The 20,593-nt window shown below is 34.3% G+C and overlaps 2 protein-coding genes across 10 annotated transcripts in view; one reads left to right on the plus strand and one right to left on the minus strand.

Moving 5' to 3' along the window:
• Nucleotides 1-4,782: 4,782 nt before the first annotated feature.
• On the plus strand, nucleotides 4,783-5,708 carry LOC112520358 (dormancy-associated protein 1-like). 2 transcript variants are annotated; one of them, XM_025128721.1, is made up of 3 exons: nucleotides 4,783-4,882; nucleotides 4,996-5,212; nucleotides 5,672-5,708. In XM_025128721.1, exons 1-3 carry the CDS (start codon nucleotides 4,783-4,785, stop codon nucleotides 5,706-5,708), a joined length of 354 nt encoding a protein of 117 aa, XP_024984489.1. The 2 variants fall into 2 exon arrangements, with proteins under 2 accessions (XP_024984489.1, XP_024984490.1); XM_025128722.1 differs by having other exon boundaries at nucleotides 4,801-4,873.
• Nucleotides 5,709-11,658: 5,950 nt separating this feature from the next.
• LOC112519329 (putative E3 ubiquitin-protein ligase RING1a) overlaps nucleotides 11,659-20,593 on the minus strand; it is a 19,758-nt gene continuing 10,823 nt past the window's right edge. For 2 of the 8 annotated variants that reach the window (XM_025127384.1, XM_025127383.1), the window contains exons 3-10: nucleotides 19,345-19,403; nucleotides 17,993-18,074; nucleotides 17,793-17,913; nucleotides 17,659-17,700; nucleotides 15,476-16,018; nucleotides 14,418-14,525; nucleotides 14,080-14,295; nucleotides 11,659-11,886 (exon numbers count right to left, since the gene is read on the minus strand). In XM_025127384.1, the coding sequence (XP_024983152.1) occupies nucleotides 11,851-11,886; nucleotides 14,080-14,295; nucleotides 14,418-14,525; nucleotides 15,476-16,018; nucleotides 17,659-17,700; nucleotides 17,793-17,913; nucleotides 17,993-18,074; nucleotides 19,345-19,403 (1,207 nt within the window). In that variant the 3' untranslated portion in view covers nucleotides 11,659-11,850. Of the gene's footprint in view, nucleotides 11,887-14,079; nucleotides 14,296-14,417; nucleotides 14,526-15,475; nucleotides 16,019-17,658; nucleotides 17,701-17,792; nucleotides 17,914-17,992; nucleotides 18,075-19,065; nucleotides 19,324-19,344; nucleotides 19,434-20,593 lie in introns of those variants that run through there. The other 6 variants (XM_025127381.1, XM_025127380.1, XM_025127386.1 and 3 more) reach the window with 4 other exon arrangements.

The raw sequence follows: 20,593 nt of genomic DNA on the forward strand, positions 1-20,593 counted from the left end.
ATCATAACTTACAAAAATCGGTTCTTGAAACATCAAACAACAAGAAACGAAAACTTAGAACCAAAGATGATGTTCTTGAGAGTAGCCAACACAAGATTATCACAAAGTTACAAAAAGTACAATAAGATGGTTAAGTAACTAAATGGTTTTTGTTGGTGAAAAGAGTAGGTAGCAAAATGATCCCAAGGAGAGAAATAATTCCAAGAAAAGTGAGAGTAAGTGTTTTTACAAAGGCCTAAACTTCTTTATATAGGCTAAGAGAAGCTTCATGGTGGATGCCAACTAATAAGACAAAAGTCCCCTCCAAGCTGGGCTTTGACTAAGCCCAAGGGTGTTGACCAAGCCTTCTCYTTGRATTAGCCCATCWTTYCWCGRCCCAAAAKATTTCCAGCACTCGGATAGGTCCTATAGGACCTTGCCACTCCTGGTCHTKTAGGAYTGCCGCAGGACCGGGCCCAAAAATCGTCAAAAACCTGCATAAACAGGGAATTAACATTAGATATACTATATTACTACTAATATATGAAAAGGGCATAAAAAGACTCAATTAGGACACTAATGGGCAAATAAAACAAMGGAAAATGGTTAAGAAAATGATGTAATAAGGTTAATAAATTAACACTTATCAGGGAGGAATCAAGTTTATATGATGATGTTTGAGAATATCTAAAGCTGGTTTTTTTTAAAGTCTTTGATTATTCATGGTGTTTAGGATTCTCCTAATCATCATGAGGGGGAGATATGCTATCAAAGATAAGAAGAGAAGAGGAAGACATGATGCAAAGACATGAAAAGATTATGCTGATGTTACGGGGAAGAAATTATGTTCAAAGATGTTTGTGACTAGTGTTGATGTTCAAAAGTGAAGCTTGACTAGTAAATTATTGAATTAGTTTGTTGATGAGATGAATTGTATCTATCTTTTGAATCAAAGGTTGAAAAGCCATTGGATTTAAAGATTGTAGATTATTTGAAGGTTACTACTGTTTTGGAGTAATGGTGTTGACTTGTTGAGACTTATTGTTGACATATACGTTAAAGTTGTTTGAAGAAGTTTGTTCATAAAACTGGATTCTTTCATGATATATGGGTGTTGAGCTTAGTACACATAGTGTCAAAGTGTTAAGCCTAAATGTCTAAAGCTTATCTATTGACTGAAAAGATTTATTTTGAAAAACTGTTTATTGTTGATTACTGAATACTATCTCAAGATAATTTCAAGTTGAAGATTTTGATCTAAAGATTATGTTTGTTTTAAGAAAAGGGAAATTTTTTATTTTTCAGGTTCATCTTATACAAAGTTTGATCATGTTCATTGGGGAGATTGTTAAAGACAAAGATTTGTTGAAGTGAGGACAAACATATTCATTTTTGAAGAATGTGATCTCGCATCCAAATGGGGAGATTGTTAGGCCAAATATTATTTTATCCGAGATCACCAATTACAAAGATTACTAGAAGAATGAAGGAGTCAAAGTGAAAGTCAACATGAGTACAAAAAGTCAAAGTTGTCAACATTAATGAAAAGTCAACTTTATAATTAGAGTTTAATTGTAGTTTGACTTTGTAATTAGTCAATCATATAAATAGTTCTTGTTAATTTGGTTGTAGTAAGAGCTTATATTGTAATATTCTAGAGAGAGAAGTAAGGGAGAGAAACATGTTCTAGGGAGCGAAACACGTTCTAGAGAGAAAAACAATCAATGACATGATGATTTGATATCTACATTGTTGTTCTTATTGTTTAATTCATTGTTATTTGATTCAAACTAGGTTTAACATGACCTTTGTGTTCCTTAGAAACAAGATATTGTCAATTTATCCACAAGTAAACCCATTTGTTAGAAAAAAAAAGTAGAAAAAATTACATACCAGGATCGAGAAGCTTATTTTATACTAAACAAATCTTAATCCAGTTTATAAGCATAACTTAGATGTTTTCATCTTCGATGGCTAGGTTTCTTAACATACTTTTTCTTGCAGCTTATTATTATGGAATGGAATTTTCATAGCCATTTGACATTGATGAGTATTATTGATATTGATAATATGATATGATTTTCCCAATTTTCTCTTTGTGTTTTACATCTTCAAATGGATGACTTGAGTCTTTTTAATTAGGTCGGCTCTACCACTGAGCTACTGAGGAACAACGGGAGATTCGATCTTCCAAAGCATACGGCTTTCTGGATGTAGATGGTGATATCTATACAGATGGATCTTGCTACTGAGGGTAATGAAATTATCCGTGAGGCAACGGGTACAGATATCTAAAGTTTTTATTTTTAGATATTTTTCAGACCTATAAATCTGCTTCTCTTTGTTCATACGAACAAAATTGTTCCAGCCTTGGTGGTGAAATGGTAGACACGCGAGACTCAAAATCTCAGGAATAGGTGTAATCGGACCTGCTTTTTACAACTTGCCATTCGCTGGTTATTAGCGGCATCCCGAAAACGGATTTGCGAATCCCTACTGCGTATGTTAAAACTTTCCATTTATCAAATTTGTTCCTATCTAACGGAACACTATAGCCTCTACTCGTGTCCTAGCCCGTCAGAGAGCTAGATTTGCCAGCGAAAAGGGTTTTCCATGAGATGGGAAATGAAAACTATTAGCCCCACACGACCCCAATTATGACATCCCTTCTCTCCCACTTCACACCTCGAAGTTCGTAGTTACTTCGACTAGATGAATCGTAGCAATGGAATAATTAAGTCATAGTTCATTCTTTTATATCTTCCATGTTTAAGGAGCTCGAAAGTAGAAACAATCTAGTTTGGTGACTTTTGGTTTTAAATCAAGGTTTTGGAAAGGAATGCCGGAAGTATGCTACAACGATTCTAATGGCTTTGTGGCAAAAGTATGATCAATCTGATGTGATCTTATCCACCTCATTTATATTCTTGTACTTCAATTACCTTAAATGCTTTTTATCTTTATGCAACTAATTTTTGTTTTCCAAGCATGGGAGGTTAAATACCTAGCTCGGGCGTGGGGTAAATTTAAGATTAAAAACTGAATGTTGGTAATGGAAGTTGTTAATTAAATAACAAATCTTTCCAACTATATATTTCAAAATAATATACGTGGATAAGTTGATCACTTGTTCAAAAGGGTTAATATGTGTTGGATTAAAGATAAGCCAATAAGCACACGTCCATTTGAATGATATTTAGGTAGACTTGACAAAACAATTAAGAATTGAGGAGACTCGTTTTCATTTCATTTAGCATATATAAGGAACAATTTGAGTCATTATCCAGACTCTAGCCTTACAAAGAGATATGGAGATTATGTCTATAGATTTGTGCCATTCTAAATGTCAAGAAAGTTATTTTCTGGACATGCTATAGCATTTTGCCAACTTTCTTTGGTTAAATATCTTAATGGATCCTAGAACCTTAAGCTTCTTTTTTATTTCTTCACATGAGTAGTTATAAACCTCCTCATCAAAAATATTTCTTCAAATTCACTATCTGAAGTTAGCCTTTTATCTTGAGATCTTGCAACTTAAGATATCCATGTGAAATACGATATTTTTTCTTACCATTTTATTATTTGATCATTTTCATAGTATTAACACATGTATACTTGCATATGTTACCACTTAGTGTTATAGAGATACAATATCTAGCACATCAAGTTTTTGATGCCGTTGTCGGGGATAGACATAAATCTAAAGTTGCTGAGAGATTGAATCACGAGAAGCTATTTTTTCTACCATTTTTATTGCTTGTCATACGTTTCCATGTATGTACAAGTAATAAATCTTTTAGATTATCTTTTTGTGAACATGGATTCAATGGGTCAATCGTTTAGGCCGTATGATTTTTTTTTTCTAAGAATATTTTGGTGGAAATCATTTCTCATACAATTGTCATCACACTTTGATGTTTTAACTCAATCATCAAAGGAGCATCCTAATGTTTTTCAAATAATCAAGATCGTCGCACTTTCATACCACCCACACCTCCCTACCAAGATTGGAGTGACAGTTTTCAAATACTTTTGACCAATCTAGAGAGGAGCAAGTTGACTTTTCATGGAGTTTTCAAGGGGATGATTCTAATAATTCATCTGTACCCCCACACCATCTTTAGAACTAACTGAAACCTTTTAAGTCTTTTGAAACTTTTCTCGATGATCACATGCAAAGTCTAACATGATGTGTTAGTAACATCATAATTTATGTTGGAGAGATGATTAATGAGCTTAAAAGACAATCTCAAGTTCCCTTATAAAGTGATATCAATAAACCTAAATTTGTTCGTGAGGATGAGTATGATGTTGTTACTCCAAACGAGAGTCAAGAGTTAGAGATCCTATCCGAGACAAATCAATGATTATGTTGTTACGATGTCTATATTACTTAGTACAGTTGATTTGATCATGGTTATTATTATGTTGTGACGATGTCTATATATCTATATCGACGAATTTCACACCTGTCGTAACCATATTTGGCATTCCTATAATCCCTCTTTCAATTAAACAATCTACATCCACAAAAGAAAAGGGGGTTTATATTAGTATCAAAATCAAAGAAAGAAAAAATAGTGTTGTTAACATCATTTGTAAACCAATTTACCGTTTAAAAACGATCGAACACGATTGAATATAGCATGTTTGGAGCTTGCTATATTTAGAAGGTAATTGTGATGAAGCTTGAGAAGAGGAGACATTTTAGCACCCTCCATCATGTATTTATATCTTGAGCTAAACATACATCATTTACATACACACACACTTATATCCAAACATACAAACACACAAAAAAAAATGGTTTTATTTGACCAAATGTGGGATGAGGTTGTGGCTGGGCCACAACCTAACCGCGGGCTTGGCAAGCTCCGCAAATTGGCTACCTTTAGTGGCCGAGGTACGTCATATTGTTAACCCACCGCTTCTTTTTTGCATACATGCTTAAGAATTTATTTGTTAAAGTAATTATTATAAGATGGTTTTGGTAATCTATTTTGATTTGATGTGAAGATGGACTAGATGGGAGTAGTAGTAACTCTGGCTCTATTTCGGTGCCATCGAGCCCAACCACCCCAGGGACTCCAACTAATACGTCACCAACAGCGGCGCGTAAGGATAATGTCTGGAGGAGTGTCTTCAACCCTGGAAGCAATCCCGCTACAAGGGATATTGGATCTAATCGCTTCGACAAGCCCAACAATCCTGGATCTCCTACTATTTATGACTGGTAATACATAGGGACACTTTTAAGAACTTCGATTGTAATCTGTAAATTTTCGTAAGGGTTTTTTAAACATTTAATCAAGTTACGTGTCAAATCAAACGTTATATTTTTAGAACATGTATTAACCGAGCTTTTGAACCACATATATTAATGCGTTTGATCTATTTTTAAGAGCAAAATGTCTAGAAATGAAACATACTTATTTTCGATTTCTTATTTTGAAAAAAAAAACGTACTTCCAAAACCTCTAATTTCGAGAACATATTATGCATTTGAAGCATTTAACATTTAACACGACTAATTATGTCTTTCTTTTAGATTGATAATCGTAAACACCAAAATAAAATTACTAAAGGTAGATTTCTCAACGTAAAAAACTGAAACAAAATATATGTTTTCTTGATTTAATTTGTATTATTTAATTATAAATGAAGTAAAATTATTTTGCTTTTATTAATACAGGATGTACAGTGGCGCCTCAAGGAGCAAGTATCGTTAAGTTGCTAAGTGCAAACGTCACGAGTGGGTGCATATAGATATCGTCCTTTCTGTTAGAAAGATCGCCACGTGTTCGTGAGGGTTCAACTGAAACTTGTTTTATTATAATTATTTTAAATAAATAAATTGTTTGTTTTTTCGTTTTCTAGTCTAGGTATTTTTGATGTTTCGATAAGTTGTGAATAAGCTATGATGTATCGCGTAGTCTAACGCGTTTAGATAGATCTAACGTATGATTGTTACTATATCATATGGTGACCATTAAATAAAGTTTGAATTTGTTTTTGTAATAGTGTTGATATTTTTCTTTTCCACATTTGAAGAAATGTATTTCAATAACATTTTGTTAATATGTTTTACAAAGATAAAAGGCGATGTTACATCCTCTAGACATCCTTAAAAAAACATGTTTATCTTTACGTTTAGTATATGATTTGAAATGTATATCACACGTATTAGGCCTATTACTTAATGTGACAGTATTGTAAAATAAACCTGAACAGTTATAAGTGATTTGAGTCTCTTAATAGTCATCCAAAGATACTTTAGAGCTCTAACTAGCATTTCATGAGAAGACGACTATCTCTGAACATCTTCGTCAGGATTCAACACTCATCTTTTGTTACAAGGCTTTGAAGATCCGAGCTACAACTATTGACACCCAAAGTAGTTTAGCAACTTTAAAAGCTTTCTATTTGATTGTGCTTTGACTTAAACCACTAGGGACTATAAATAGTACACTCACTCCTTGTTTCAATACAAGTGAGAGATAAAGCTATTCACTGTAATTTCGTATTCTCTAAACACTTTGAGTAGATCAATCATGTGAAGCTTCGACTGTAATTATTCTTAAGTGTAATTCTGATATTTGGATCAATACACAGATGAAATGAATTCCTAGTGAAATCTTCCCAATTCTGTTATTTGATTAATTGTCAATTGATCCTACTTGTGCTTCCGCTATTTTGCCTTTTCCTGAGCACTTTTGGTTCTTGTGAGTTTTCTCAGTTTTAGAAGAGATGAAAGATTCAGGATTAAAGGAAGAGGAACACTGAGTAGAAGAGGTTTCAGTGCTTGAAGAAACAAACATTTCAAACTTTTAACTTAGACCTGCCATCGCTTGGATTGTCCTTTTCAGAATTATAACCCAAACAACTTTTAACTTGTATGGGTATTTGACACTCAATAATTTCATTGACTTTTGTTGAGGCCTTACACCATGCATCCTTCGACAGTCCCTTTCTCAGCTTTAAGTTCCACAATAGCTTGTTCATATCATCACTGACTATTTGATGTACTATGACTTAATGACGGAGATCATTTTCAATCTGTCAACTCTTTGGTTTTGATATGGCATTTTTCAAGCTGCTCAGTTAAGTCAAAATTTAGCTTTAGATGGTTCATGATTAATTTCTTTGATTTCAACCATTAAACAGAGATAAGCAACATCTTCTTCATCAGAAGAGGAAGTTGATGAAGAATCTACCTAGTTGTGTTCTTCAACGCAAGACCTTTACCTTTACTCTTGTATTTTTTTGACCTTTCGGTACTTTTTCTTTAGCTTCATATACTTTTCGTTCGTAAAACATAGATAGGTTGCGACTTTCTTGGACCTACACTCACTGGCAAAGTGTCCTTTCTTTTCGCAGTTAAGACATATTAGCGGTAGCCTTGTCAACCGGCGTTGATTTAGGCTTATCCGTAAGAGCATAACTTGTGTTTCCATGAAAGTTTCTCTTTCTGGCAAACCTTCTAAAATAGTTACTTAGAAGGTCAGGATTCAACAAACTCTGAAAGGTCAGAGTCAGTAATATCTTCAACAGCACAGAAAAGAAGAGATGGTTCATTATCAGTGATAGAGAGATTGTTTTCTGAGGGACTGGTCTCTGAAGAAAGTAAAGTTAAAGGAGAGCTTTCTTATGAGATTCTTTTTCAGAATTCTAGATTGCCCATGATTCAGCAAGATGCCAAATAGAGCACTAAGTGACATGTTTTGGACGTCTTTTGAGACCTTGAGACACATTGAATAATTGTCCTAAGATTCAGTAAGACATTCCAAAAATTTTGTTCTGAGTCTCAGAGTTGGAATTTCTCCACCAACAATTCTTAAATCAATAAGAAGGCAATTAAAACATTGGTATATCTCAGACATATTTTCATTTTTGCCATAAATAAGCCATTCATATTGTCTTACCATATTTTATCTTTCTTGTCTCCTGAAACTCTGAAGTACCTCCATACTAGACACATAGAGTATCCCACTTAATTTTTGAGGTTTTGAGGTTTTGGTATCAATGGCAACCTTCTTGATGTCTTCATCTGACCATTGGTGCACTTGATTGGCAACTATGTGTTCAGGTGTTCCCGGATGTTGCTAGTAGCTGGAACTGCATCAATGGTCACAGAAGGGACAAAAGGATCATCTCTGATATAGTTTGTGATTTGAGGATTCACACCTTCGAGAAAGAGAGACATTCAATTTTTCCAGAGAGCAAAGTTGTCTCTGTTAAATCTTGGAGGTTTGCAAGAGATCCATTATCATTATAGTTGTTTGTAGCCATCTTAGGATAGCTTAGAATAAGAAAAATGAGAAATACTTCTCTGATACCACTTGTTAGTCCCAAGAGAATCGACAAGGCTCAAACAGTTTGTAGAAGAGAGTTGAATACAAACACAAGTATTTCACTTTCAAAATTCTTTTATTGATTATAAAGAAGAATCAATACATTTGAATTTACAGATTATTGTGGAATAAGAAAATGAGTAATCCTAATCTAAACAATCTTACTTTGATCTTAGAGCACCAAGAATCTCTAAAGAGCAAGAGACAAAAAAGATAGCAAAGTTAAGAGAACCGATGTGAGAAGGAGAGTCTTCTCCGCTATTTATACTTTATGAATTTAATGCACCTTTGTAGGTATAATTCACATGTCATGAGGAGAGTGGAATACATGTACTTTTGTCCTAAGGCAACGCAAACTTTGGTTGTGTATGAACGGTGCTTCAGGAGGATCAGTAAGCATGAAGGAGACAGTAAAGCAGATAGTATTGTACCTTATGTCAGAGAGAAGCATGGGGTTTTGACATGTGCAAGAGAGAATAAGAGACAATTTGATATGCAAGATATTGATTCAGCAAGGAAGTAATCATTGAGGACTTCTACAACTTGAGTCAAGTTCACATTTCATCAGATAGCTTGATGTCACTGAATGTCACTTGAGGTCATGACTAATTTATCTTTATCTTCAGCTACTTCCCCAATACCGCCGAAGTTTCTTTGATTTGGGAGTTGTCTTTGAAGAGGACCTAAGTTCTAAACAATTAATTACAAAATACTCAGCGAGCATAAAACAGACTCAGTCGTTGATATTTACTTTAGATAGAACTTAAATACTTATCACTAAGTAAAATTCATCATTAAATCAATAAAAGGGTTTCGATCAACAAATGGTAATCATCACTATTCATGTTTGCCCGTTTGTATTTTGCTTTTAGAACCCTTGGGATCCGCTTTCCTATAAAATGTTGTAGATTTGATGTTAATCCACAAATATTCTTGTATGATTAAATGTTTAAATGACTCTATTCGATTTCTATCCTTAAAGTTATAACGTTGATCAAAAGTCGAATTCTTGAGATCGGTCAAGTTCAAAATCACTAGTTTATCGAGTAAGAACGTTTGCAACAACATATTTTTCATAACTTTTACAAAATGTAGTAATAGTTAAAATCTCTAAAAACCAAAGTTACATCTAACTACAATAGATACTCTGTTTTAAAAATCTTAATTAATTAGATTATTAAAATATTCAGTAATTTAATGCCCCTAAAAAATTTATAAAATAATGATACATTCAACCTTATTGGTGAAAACAATAAAAACATCTCCCTATTAAAACATTAAATTTTGAAGAATGCTTCTAATTTGGAAATTTTTACTCCTCTTTTAAAATAAGTGTTCGGTTTCTATTTTTATCTGTTTTAAAATAAATGTCAGTATTTAAAAAAGGTGTAATAGTTACACGATCATAAAACTATGAGTTTTTTCATCGTGGACGCTTATTTTAAGACGAAAAAATATATATCATTTTTTTTGCTTTCTTCATTTTCGAAAAACTTTAAAGAATATATTGAAGAATAACATAACTCAAATTTTTAAATTATATTTTCTTTATTAAATGCTCCAAATGAGTTGACGAAAAAGAAAGTGGGGGTTTTTTTGGGTTTCATTCGAAAAAGATTGACCAAGCTTGACTTGTGAAAGTGATATCATGAGGGAAAAAGCAAACAAACTTTATAGGTTAACCTGTGTGCATGTCTATTAATTATATATATTTTTTAATACGTGTTTAAGTCAACTTTTATATATGATCCTGAAGTTAAGAGTTAGATAAACTCTTCAACAGTCGTAAGGATTTAAACTGATGATCTTTGGGAACAAACCCAAGATTTTTTAACGGTCGAGCTGCCTCTCAAGGTTAACCAAATCAGCTTAAGAAAAAGGTTGTAACCGAATAAACATGGTGTTGGTGTGTTGTAAAATATCAAGTTTTTATGTTTGATTTCTATTAAGATGCAATCAATTATACGCTTGAGGGTAGTTCAACTAGTAAGTAGGGGTGTTCATCGGTTGAAATCCAATGAATTTAGGTGGATCCTATCATATCCAATCATCCAGTGGATGTTGAATTTTGTCATCCGATCCGATCCGATTAGCATTGGACATCTAATCCGATCCAAATTCAATGGATGATTGGATCAGATCGATTTCATCCACCATTGAATGTTACTGTCGGTTATTTACTGGATTAGTTTGGATTTGTCCAATCTTTTGATCCAATACTCAACCAATTAATCCATCATTTCAACCAATTATCCGTTTATTTCCTTAAGTTATTAAAAAACAATGTATATGAATATTAACCCATAAACAATATCGTAAAATGTTAATAATTATATATAGCTATTAATTAGATATTAGTTGGATGGGGAGTTGGATGGTCATCAGATTCGATTTTATTGGATACTAGACTGTCATCCAAGAACCGACCGATCCAAAATGGATGTTGCAATGTTGGATCTGATCCGTTCAAATTACAATCAGATATTCGATTATGATCGATCAGTTAATTGGATTGGTCGTTTTAAATTGAATCGTATGACTTTCTGCACACCCCTACTAGTATGAGCTAAGATTTGCTCTCCAATGGTGACAAGTTCGAGTTCCCTTGAAGCAAGATCTTGTGGGATTAATTGAAGCACGAATAAGATGATCCAAACACCCATGATTATCATTTTCTTGACGAAGGTTATATATGTTGGGCAAAGATGCTTGAGGTTCACCCAAAACACGTCTAGTGAGCGTTTCACATAAATTTACAGCAAAAAATCCAATCATCACGATATCATAACAACAAACAAACTTTGTTGTACTAAGTTAAACTTTTAACTTGACCAAAACAAATCCAACTGTACTCAAAAACTAGTTTGTTAAATTCAAATTATATATAAATAGATAGATATAAAACCTATAAAATTGTGATAACCTTGAAAACTGGTACATCATCTGTTATTCATCTACGATTTGGATGTAGTGTATTGATTAACATGTATATCTTTCATGATGTGTTTGTTTCACAATATGAACATTTTTATGTCTGTGAAACAAAATGCAACTAAAAAGTTTCACATTGTGAACCAAATACATATGAAACAAACACATTGTGAAACAAATATATGTTAACAAATATATAAAATTCTAGAATAAAACCCTCACCCAAACTAACAACTGCTAACCCTAGACAGATCTATCAAAAGTGATTATTACATGACTTAATAGAAATTAAAAGACTGAACGAACACGGGTTAGAACCCGGACATTAACAAGTTAGGACCGATGTGGTTAGCAACATCGGCTTCCGATACAAAATGTGAGGAAAATGGTAGATGGGTTGAAAATTGTGTGACTAATGCTACCTTAATGTACAATAAAGTATCGGTACCTTTTTTTCTAACTATAAGTTGAGTAAAATATCGACAAATTGTTGATGTGTTTATCCAGTGTTTCTCAACTACTAAGAGGATTAATTAAACATTCATGGGGCGATACATACCAATTTCCTTTTTCTCACTCGTTCTTGATTTCACGAGCTACACGACTTCTTCCTGTAAGCAAGAGTCTGAAACACACATTCGCAACAAACTCAAAAGTAAGTGTAAGATTAATGACACAAATTCTTTCGAATATGTAAAAAAGAATGCAATAAATTTGTATGAATGGGATAATAATGCAATAAGTTGATTTGGGTCAATGATTCATAGCAGCCATGGGGAGTTTGAGAAAAATATAAAATCAATAATGAAGATGTTGTTTATATGACGCTGATGAAATGGTCAATGATTAATATACCGAGAACAACCTTTAGCCATCAACTTTGGTTTAAGGCAGTGAGAATATGTGGAGCCCCCATATCACTCTCCAAAAGTGCCCTTGAGGAGAAAGAGAAGGTTCCAACATATGTGCTGGAGAAATGGTGCGAGTCTAGCCGATGTCGGACTCCCACAAAGGCAATCAAGAGATTAAAGTTTCATAGTGTGAGCCCAATGGAATCCATAGATCGACAAGTTCCCTATTTCCATTCGTGTTAAATAGACATATATTGTATGACATAACTGTAATAGAAAAACCTTAAGGACTTTATAGGTTTATTCATGAGACATCTGGTGGATTGTAAATAGATTGCATATCTATATATATATATATATAGGAGTCATGCATATATATGGAGAGAGAGAGAGAGAGAGAGAGAGAGAGAGAGAGCCACATTCAAATGAGAACTGCAAATATTTTGAGAACCAGGGAACTAATTCTTTACTGTATATTCATTGTTGAATATACTCATTGACAGAATACAAATACAAATGAATATGTAGTATTTATTCATTGATGAATATCCTCATTGACAATACACATCTTTTGATTAAATATATACAGTGTACAAATATCAATATATAAACACTATAAAATCAGTTCCCTGGTTCTCAAATTATATGTGGTTCTATATGCATAGTGGCCGGTTCAAATAAGAAGGTTAAATATCATGAAAAGTTAAAAAAGGAAGATTTATATGCGAATCATTGAGAAAACCTATTGAAGATGCATTTATGAACCAATGTTACAGGTTATTCATATGGGTTCACATATGCATCTTTAAATGGATTTTTTTCAATGATTCACATATGAACCTTTCCATAACCTTCCTCTCTTACCTTCTCACGATATTTAGCTTTCTTATTTGAACCTCTATATATATTTATCACAGTATCACTATGAAAATCATTTAGCTCACGGAGAGGAGGGGAATTTATAGAAGATAGAGGGTAGCCTTAGAGTACCAAAGTCCTACGTCAGAAAGAGGGTGGTATTAGTTTTTCCTATTCTTCCATATCTTATTTATGCTTCTAATTTACTGTTTGTCGGCCTTCATATTTCATATTTTTACTATACTTCTACTTGTTTTTACAGTTCCTCCTGCTTTAGTAACTTGTTTCATTGCTTTGCATATGTTTTTGCTAGCACTTTTTTTCCTATTTTTTGGCTTTTTAAGCCCTGGGGTCTCACAGAAGCAGCCTCTCTACCCCCATAGGGTAGTAGTAATGCTTGCATACATCCTACCCTCCCCAGGCCCTACCTCTGTGTGGGTTTGTTTGGTTTGGTTTTACAATGACCAACCTGCCAATGAGAAGTACTTTCTAACACAGATCCAATTGCTATTATTCAACATGATAAATGCTTTCACACATTTAAACAAAAATCAGGGGACCATAATTACCAGCAACCTCAAATACAAATGCAGAAGCCATGAATAGCAAGTAAATACGAATCAAAGATAATTATTATGCCAATAAGTGCACACACTTAAACCAAGGACAGGGTTTCCTTGGTTGACATTTTATACCATCAAGACTAAAGAGCCGAAAACAATGAACTATTATTGAGAAGAATTAGAGGTTATATAGAATATGTATATCAGAATATGTGTCTATTACACAATGTGCCAAGACATATAACATACAAATATTCTATACGCTTCAAAATCATGATGAAAGGGTACAACTTTATAGACATTAGACTAATAATCAATCGTGTATTAATATGCTCATAGCAACAAATTATTGCAATTTTCATGAAACATTGGGAGTATTTTCGAGTCTCATTTCCATCAACCCTCACAGAATCAAAACAGATAAGTTGATAACTCAAGAAAATCGTTAACTTAAAAATAATGAAGCCTAAATTTCGGGTATTTATAACTTCTAATATGTATGCACATTCGTGTATTCAGAATTTGTTATGTGAGAGAAGAGCTTACCAGATCTTTCTGAGCTGACCCTTTTGCAACATCCAACAAGGTTTGATGCTCTTCCAACAATTGCAACTCATCTGTCAAAGGATTTATAACAGCAGGCTCAGGCTGTTCTCCAGTAGGAACTTTTAAGGATGCTGAATGATTGATTTCAAAATGATCCCCCTTCACCAGCAGCAGTTCGATCTCATCATCTTGCAAACCTTTCTCAAGAGCAACATACTGCATAGAAGCACACAGTACAAGACCAACTTCAGTTACCAGTTAGAGAAATGCTACTTAAAGAGAAGGAAAAAAACCTGGTGCATGGTAAATTTTACCAAAAACTAGGAAGCATCTTTTACCTGGCTTACATGTATAATTGACATAGTTGGGCTGCAGCAAAGGTATAGGTGTTGCAGATTGGGTATATTTTGTTCATCCAAGGAGATGAGCTTGAGATGGATATCCAGCTGGAAAATTAGGATTTAGGCATGAAAAAGTGCACTTTGGCAGAGAACCCATCACATAAACTGTTATAATGTATCAGAGATGCTCATAAACAATTGTCATGCTAGAGAAAATGGGATGAGGCTCGTCAAATTGGTTAGGATAAGTAGCGGAGCCAGAAAATCCATGAAAGATTAGTACAAATTTATCATAAATTTTATTTCAGGGGGCAAAAATTTGTTTAACTTATAATTTTCTACTAAAAATTTTGAACACGTTAATTAACTACGAAGATTGGAAGGGGGACGACAACGTCTGCTAGCTCTTCCCTGGCTCTGCCACTGCTCTGTATTTATTCTATCAAGCATCATAAAAGAGGATGCCAGTAGTGGAGTCAAACTTGTTTCAACGTTCAGAAAAGTAATAATCCACAACAATGACATCAAGCCTTCTATTATGTTCAGACTTCAATGGTCTGGAACCGCTGTTCCATTTTGTATATTTCGATCCTCCGAATCTTGCTTAAGTAATAACTTATGTTTAAAAGGAATTACTCTTTTGTTGACCGTGAGGTCACACAAGATTGACTCACAGTAAAAGCCTATCTGCAAGAAATGCATGGGGAAAGGCCGAGTACAAAGACTTCTCTCCCCAAACCTAAATCGACAAGGTGAACGAAAAATAAAACCAAGACAACATTATGAGGGTTTTACGAAAAATAGAGATTTTATTCATCATTATAGAATAAAGTTGTCAAGGCACGGATTGCATCTGAATTCTACCAAATGATATTTAGCACTTTGCAGTGCTGTTCATTACTGGGAAAAATAACATCTTAGCACTCCATAATATGGTTGGTTGCATCAATACTGATGAAAGGGAAAGGCAGTAACAACAATAAGAATAAGAACAGTTACTACATGAGACATAAAAATCTAACAGATCAATTTTTCACAAAACAATTCACACTTACCTTGTCATTGTTTTGTGGTAATTTTCGAAGATGATCAATCAGCTTAGAGAGGCGACTGTTCCTTGCACTCTTGCCAGCACTATTGCTTAGGCTACCATGGCGTGTGTGACTTCTCATGCCACCTCGACCCCAGGCTAGAATTTCTGAACTGCCAACAAGCCCAGCAGATATGCCTGTCATATCTCTGGTACCTTCTACCTCGTTCTCATCACAGCCTCCATCAGCACTACTTGAAGGTAGTGAAGGTTGAGAAGATCGCGCTCCTCTCCATCTCTTGTGTCTCTTTGGTCTTAATTCTGAAGATGGTTCATCAGCATCAGAGGAAAATTTTCCTCCATCATTGTTATCAGCATCATCCTCATTGTCAGATCCTTGTGGTTCAGAAGATTTATGATTTCTCCTTCCCCTGAGATTCCGTGTGTTTCCCTGTGATCTCCTCATAAACACAGCAGCAGTGGCTTTAGCAGTTGTACGCTTCTTTCCCAGTGCTTCTAATTGGCGGCGAGAAGTCTGGGCAATTGAAGCTTGGATCTGTGCAGGTAACTCCATATAAACTAGGAGATGTGAGTAAAATCAAAATGATACATGAAACTTACTTGAAAAGTAACAGGATTGACATAGATTATTGCAGAAAGCATCTCCAAAAGGCATCATATGAGGCCATATCCAAAATCAGTTAATAAATTGAGCAAGGTTCCTTGTCAAGATATAATGCACAAATTCAGTAGACTGTGCACTTCATTATTTTAACTAAAAAGGTTCTATGACGAGATATAAATGCAAAAATCCCGTCAATATGTTCAGTATATTAGTTTAATGCAACCTATTCTATAAAATTGCTAATATTCATTTTTATGATCGTAAAGTATGCTAAATTTATAATAGTATGCTCTCCCATTTGAGAACAATGATCTTATGTGTGTAAAATATCATTGTGTTAGTAGATTAAAGATTAGAAGTTTTTCTTTTGCATTTGCATAAAGTAAGTAGGGGTGTTATTTGGTCGGTTAATCAGTTTTCGGTTTATTTGGTTTTCAACTTTTTCTGAGCTACCCGATAACTAAACCAAATAAGGTTCGGCTTATTGGTTTGTGTTTATTCAGATTGGTTATCGGATAAACTGAGTAAGGGTTTTATTTTAATAAAGTTTGTTAAGCAAAGTTCGGTTGTGCTTTTTTACAGAAATATTCAGTTTACAAAATGGTTACGGTGTTCTTGGATAAGTTAAGTAATACGAAAACAGTTACCGACGGGTTACAAAATGAATATTATTTGAATCTCAAGAGAGTTTAAAATATTAAATATGAAAAAAAAAATTAGTATATATTGGTTTATTCGGTTTAACCAAATTAGTAAAAAAAATAAACGAAATCAAACCAAATAAGGGTAGCGTATTTGGTTAGCCAAATCATTTAACCCAGAAACCAAGTAACCCAAATTTTGTGGGTTACTCGACTCAGTTTCGGTTTTTTTACACCCCTAAAAGTAAAGATAAAGCAACTATGTTGAATATAAAGGTCAAATATTCTCCTTAATTTGTATCTATTCAAATTAGGATACCTGCCATGGAACTGATTGGTATATGCTATATAAGATCCTCAATGGTGGACATTTAATCTAGAACTGATACACTCAAAATTCAGCCAGGAAACTAGTCGAAAAGGATGGAGAACCCCCCATCTGTCCTGCACCAGCCAGTCAAGTATTGGTGCCAAGTAACACCGCAGCATGGGCTATCACAAATATCATTTGTATTACCAAGGCATGCCTAATACTCTCCACCCATTCCATGCTAAGGGCATACAAGAGAGACTACAGTCATAGTGAATAACATGATGGTATCTCGTCAATGAGGTCATGACAAGAGTTAAAAAGGGTATTATGTTGTTGCAACTGGCAGCCACAGACAAAGAAAACACACAAACACACAGCAAATATGTCTTCCAGCAGCATTGCCCATAAGTCCAGCTGATAATTAGGGATGTACACCATGAAAAAGAACCCCCCCCCCTAGTGTGCATCTTCTAACACCACTTATCATACTTGGTTGACCTCTCACAACTAACACAAGTTATTGCCTCCTGAATCAAGTTCTTTTTCTGAAAGATGAATTCCTCCTATAAAATGAATGATAGGCAGATGCAAACTAGGCATGCAAATAAGAAAAAAACTAATTATCTCACCTGCTTATTCCGAGCTTTCTCCTCTTCATGAAAGGCAAACTCCTGCATCAGAGGCATAAAAGCAATGATAAGTTTGACAATACATAACAGGCATAATAGAACATCGTCATGCAATACAATGGGCCAAAGCAGACCTCTGCTTCATATTTATCAATGTCAGGGTACAAAACTGCGATCAGGGCATCATAGTTGGGATCATCCCTCAGAGAACGACGACTTGCACAATGAGCACGACAAGCAGGGCATTCATTGTTCCTGCCACGTGTCAGTTAAAGGATACAAGTCATTGAGACAGTTAATGGATGGAGAAGCATCTAACAATTTCAATACGTACCCCAGTCTCATTGATTTGTCTATGCATTCCCTACAAAAGCGGTGCAGGCATTCCATAACCGTTCTGGTCTTCCGAATTATACCTATTCAAGAAAGCTAGTGATCAATCGTATATACTCTAACTTTAGAACAAGTGTCAGATGGAAAGACAATCCTATATTCTGTTTTGACATAAAGTTGTAGAAAGAATTCCTCATGAAAATATCATACACTGACCATTAAAGGTAAATCTTTCATATAGCTGGAACTTCTATGAAGGTGCCATAATCTTTCAATGATACAACAAAAATATGCGTTTATGATGCATTTTAGACCACTCCATAATTTCCAATTGTGTTTCTTTTGTTTTGATCTTCAACATTATAAAAAAAATTAGAGAGTACAAAGCATAGAGTATACCATGTATTTAGCAATCTACTCGCTACGAGCCTTTCATTTGGCATATATATGCGAAAAAGAGCATAAAAGGGCATGCTAAAGTCATACAACATTAATAGAGATTCAGAGAAGATCAAACAAGCTGTAACAGGTACCCTCCTCCAAAGTAAGAACGAAGAAAATCAAATAATAGCAGACAAATGTGTAAAGCTGACTGTGTCCATATAAAAAATGACTTGCGAGGTTCCTTTTTAAGAGTTAAGTGACTTATCGAACTTAGACTCTACAATGTCTATATTTTTCATGATACAAGGACTGACATCCTGAAAAAGTTTTTCAGTTTCAAAGACAGAATGCTATTCACCTGTAGTTTGAATTCATAGCCAAAATGTTTTCAGAAGTTGTGGCCAAGATACCATTACATGACTAGATCACAACATAATACCTAGATATATAGTTTTGGTTACAGATCTAATATTACAAATTGACATGATTACAAATTTAGTATACCATAGTGGCGGAGAGAGAGAGATGTGAGGGAAGAGGATGTCATTTTCTATTCATCATCAGTAGATACCATTGAGGTTTAACTCCCAACAACCCTCAAGTATATCATTTATACTCTATGCACAATTAAGAACAGGATATATTCATATAGATATTTTGGGAACAAGTACTTGAGAATTGGTCTCGTACCAGAAGAGTAATAATTTTCCCAGTGTAGACATGGAAACAACTATATTTCTTGATGCAGCAAATGTGTTGTATCGAACTGTAAAAATGGAAGTTAATTTCCCTGGGGTAGCAGAGAAATTTATATGTCCAAAATTTACAAATCATTTTCACAAATTAGTGTTCCAGTAGTCAACATTTGCTCTAGGTATATAATATCACAAGAAGCTCCAATATCATGCTCTCCTGTAATAAGGTATTTAGATGAAAATTGTAATGAAACAAAAATATGAAAAATAGTACCTAAACAAATTGGGCATTGCACCTCCTTGCGAATTTCAGCCAGCTTTACGAGGACAAAACTGCAACAACCATCCCGAATAAAGTAAAATCTACTATTGAAACATACTTGCTGACCATGAACAATATTTTTGAACCTTCTCAAATAACATACAAAAGCTTAGCAAATAGTGTATTGCAACCCTCCCCCTCCCTACTAACTTAACAGTATTACCTGTGTGGATTCTCTAAACTATCTGCTTTCTCCAATATATCGATCAAATGCAAATATCATAACTTTGTATGACACATTTTCCTCTTCTGATTCCCACTCCAAGTAGGCTTCTTGTGCATGCCATTCTAGGTATTTTCATTTACTCAGGAATAAAAAGAGTTGTATTAAGGTCAATAACTTTCTGTGGTCCACCAACAATGTTTCTTTTCATCTAAGGTTCATTTAAGTCTGCCAGAGTAACAAGTGGAGTATGGCAAGTGAAACCAGTTTCTTTCACTCGACAAAGTACAGGAAGTAAATACTATTTTGGCAACAAGAAGCATGTGCATAGCCTTTTCCATGAATAGCAAAGTCCAAGTTTCGGTTGCCTTGGTTCTACCATTGTTTTTGGTTAAGAGTAGATCTGTATAGTAAATTCCAGTGCAGGGTAGGCCCCGTGGCCATTTTTGGTTTCTTGGCTTTGGATTGTAGCTTGTATCCCTACTCCTTAGATGTCTAGTATTTATTTCCATATGCCCTTCTTAGGGTAATCCCAAATTCTAGGCGGAGCGAAATTGTATATTCCTTTTCTTTTTTTAATAAAATTTCCCTACAGCATAGTACGCTTTAAAAATAAATTAAACAATAAGTCTGCCACAGCGAGCCTTTTCCATCTATATCTTACCTGATTATCTAACGATAAGCATTCGGGATACACATGTGCCAATGTGGGGTATACATTCATGTGATAACCTGGTCTTGGTTATCACCTGAGGTAACTAAATACGTGATTATCTATTATATGTTTACGTGATAGCATGATAAATTGATATATTTGATCATACAAGTATGTGAATTTTATGCATAAATCTGAATGCATGGTACATGAAATTATTTGTGTATGAATATGTACATGCAAAAATATTAATAGGTACGCATGAAATGAGTATGCATGCATGTATGTGATGGGCATGTATGTGATGGGCATGCATGAGAAAGGTTATAGCCGCCATCCTATTTTGGGAAGGGTATATAAATGAGAGTGATGTCTTCACTAAA

This window comes from Cynara cardunculus, assembly GCF_001531365.2.
Source record: "Cynara cardunculus var. scolymus isolate 2C chromosome LG 10, CcrdV1, whole genome shotgun sequence".
NCBI classification, from domain to species: Eukaryota; Viridiplantae; Streptophyta; class Magnoliopsida; order Asterales; family Asteraceae; genus Cynara; species Cynara cardunculus.

Excerpts from the sequence above, each read along its gene's own strand:
- LOC112520358 (XM_025128721.1), top strand. The coding sequence starts at position 4,783 with ATGGTTTTATTTGACCAAATGTGGGATGAGGTTGTGGCTGGGCCACAA. Across the intron at positions 4,883-4,995 it reads GGCTACCTTTAGTGGCCGAG|ATGGACTAGATGGGAGTAGT; the intron begins GTACGTCATATT and ends TTTGATGTGAAG. Across the intron at positions 5,213-5,671 it reads TCTCCTACTATTTATGACTG|GATGTACAGTGGCGCCTCAA; the intron begins GTAATACATAGG and ends TTATTAATACAG.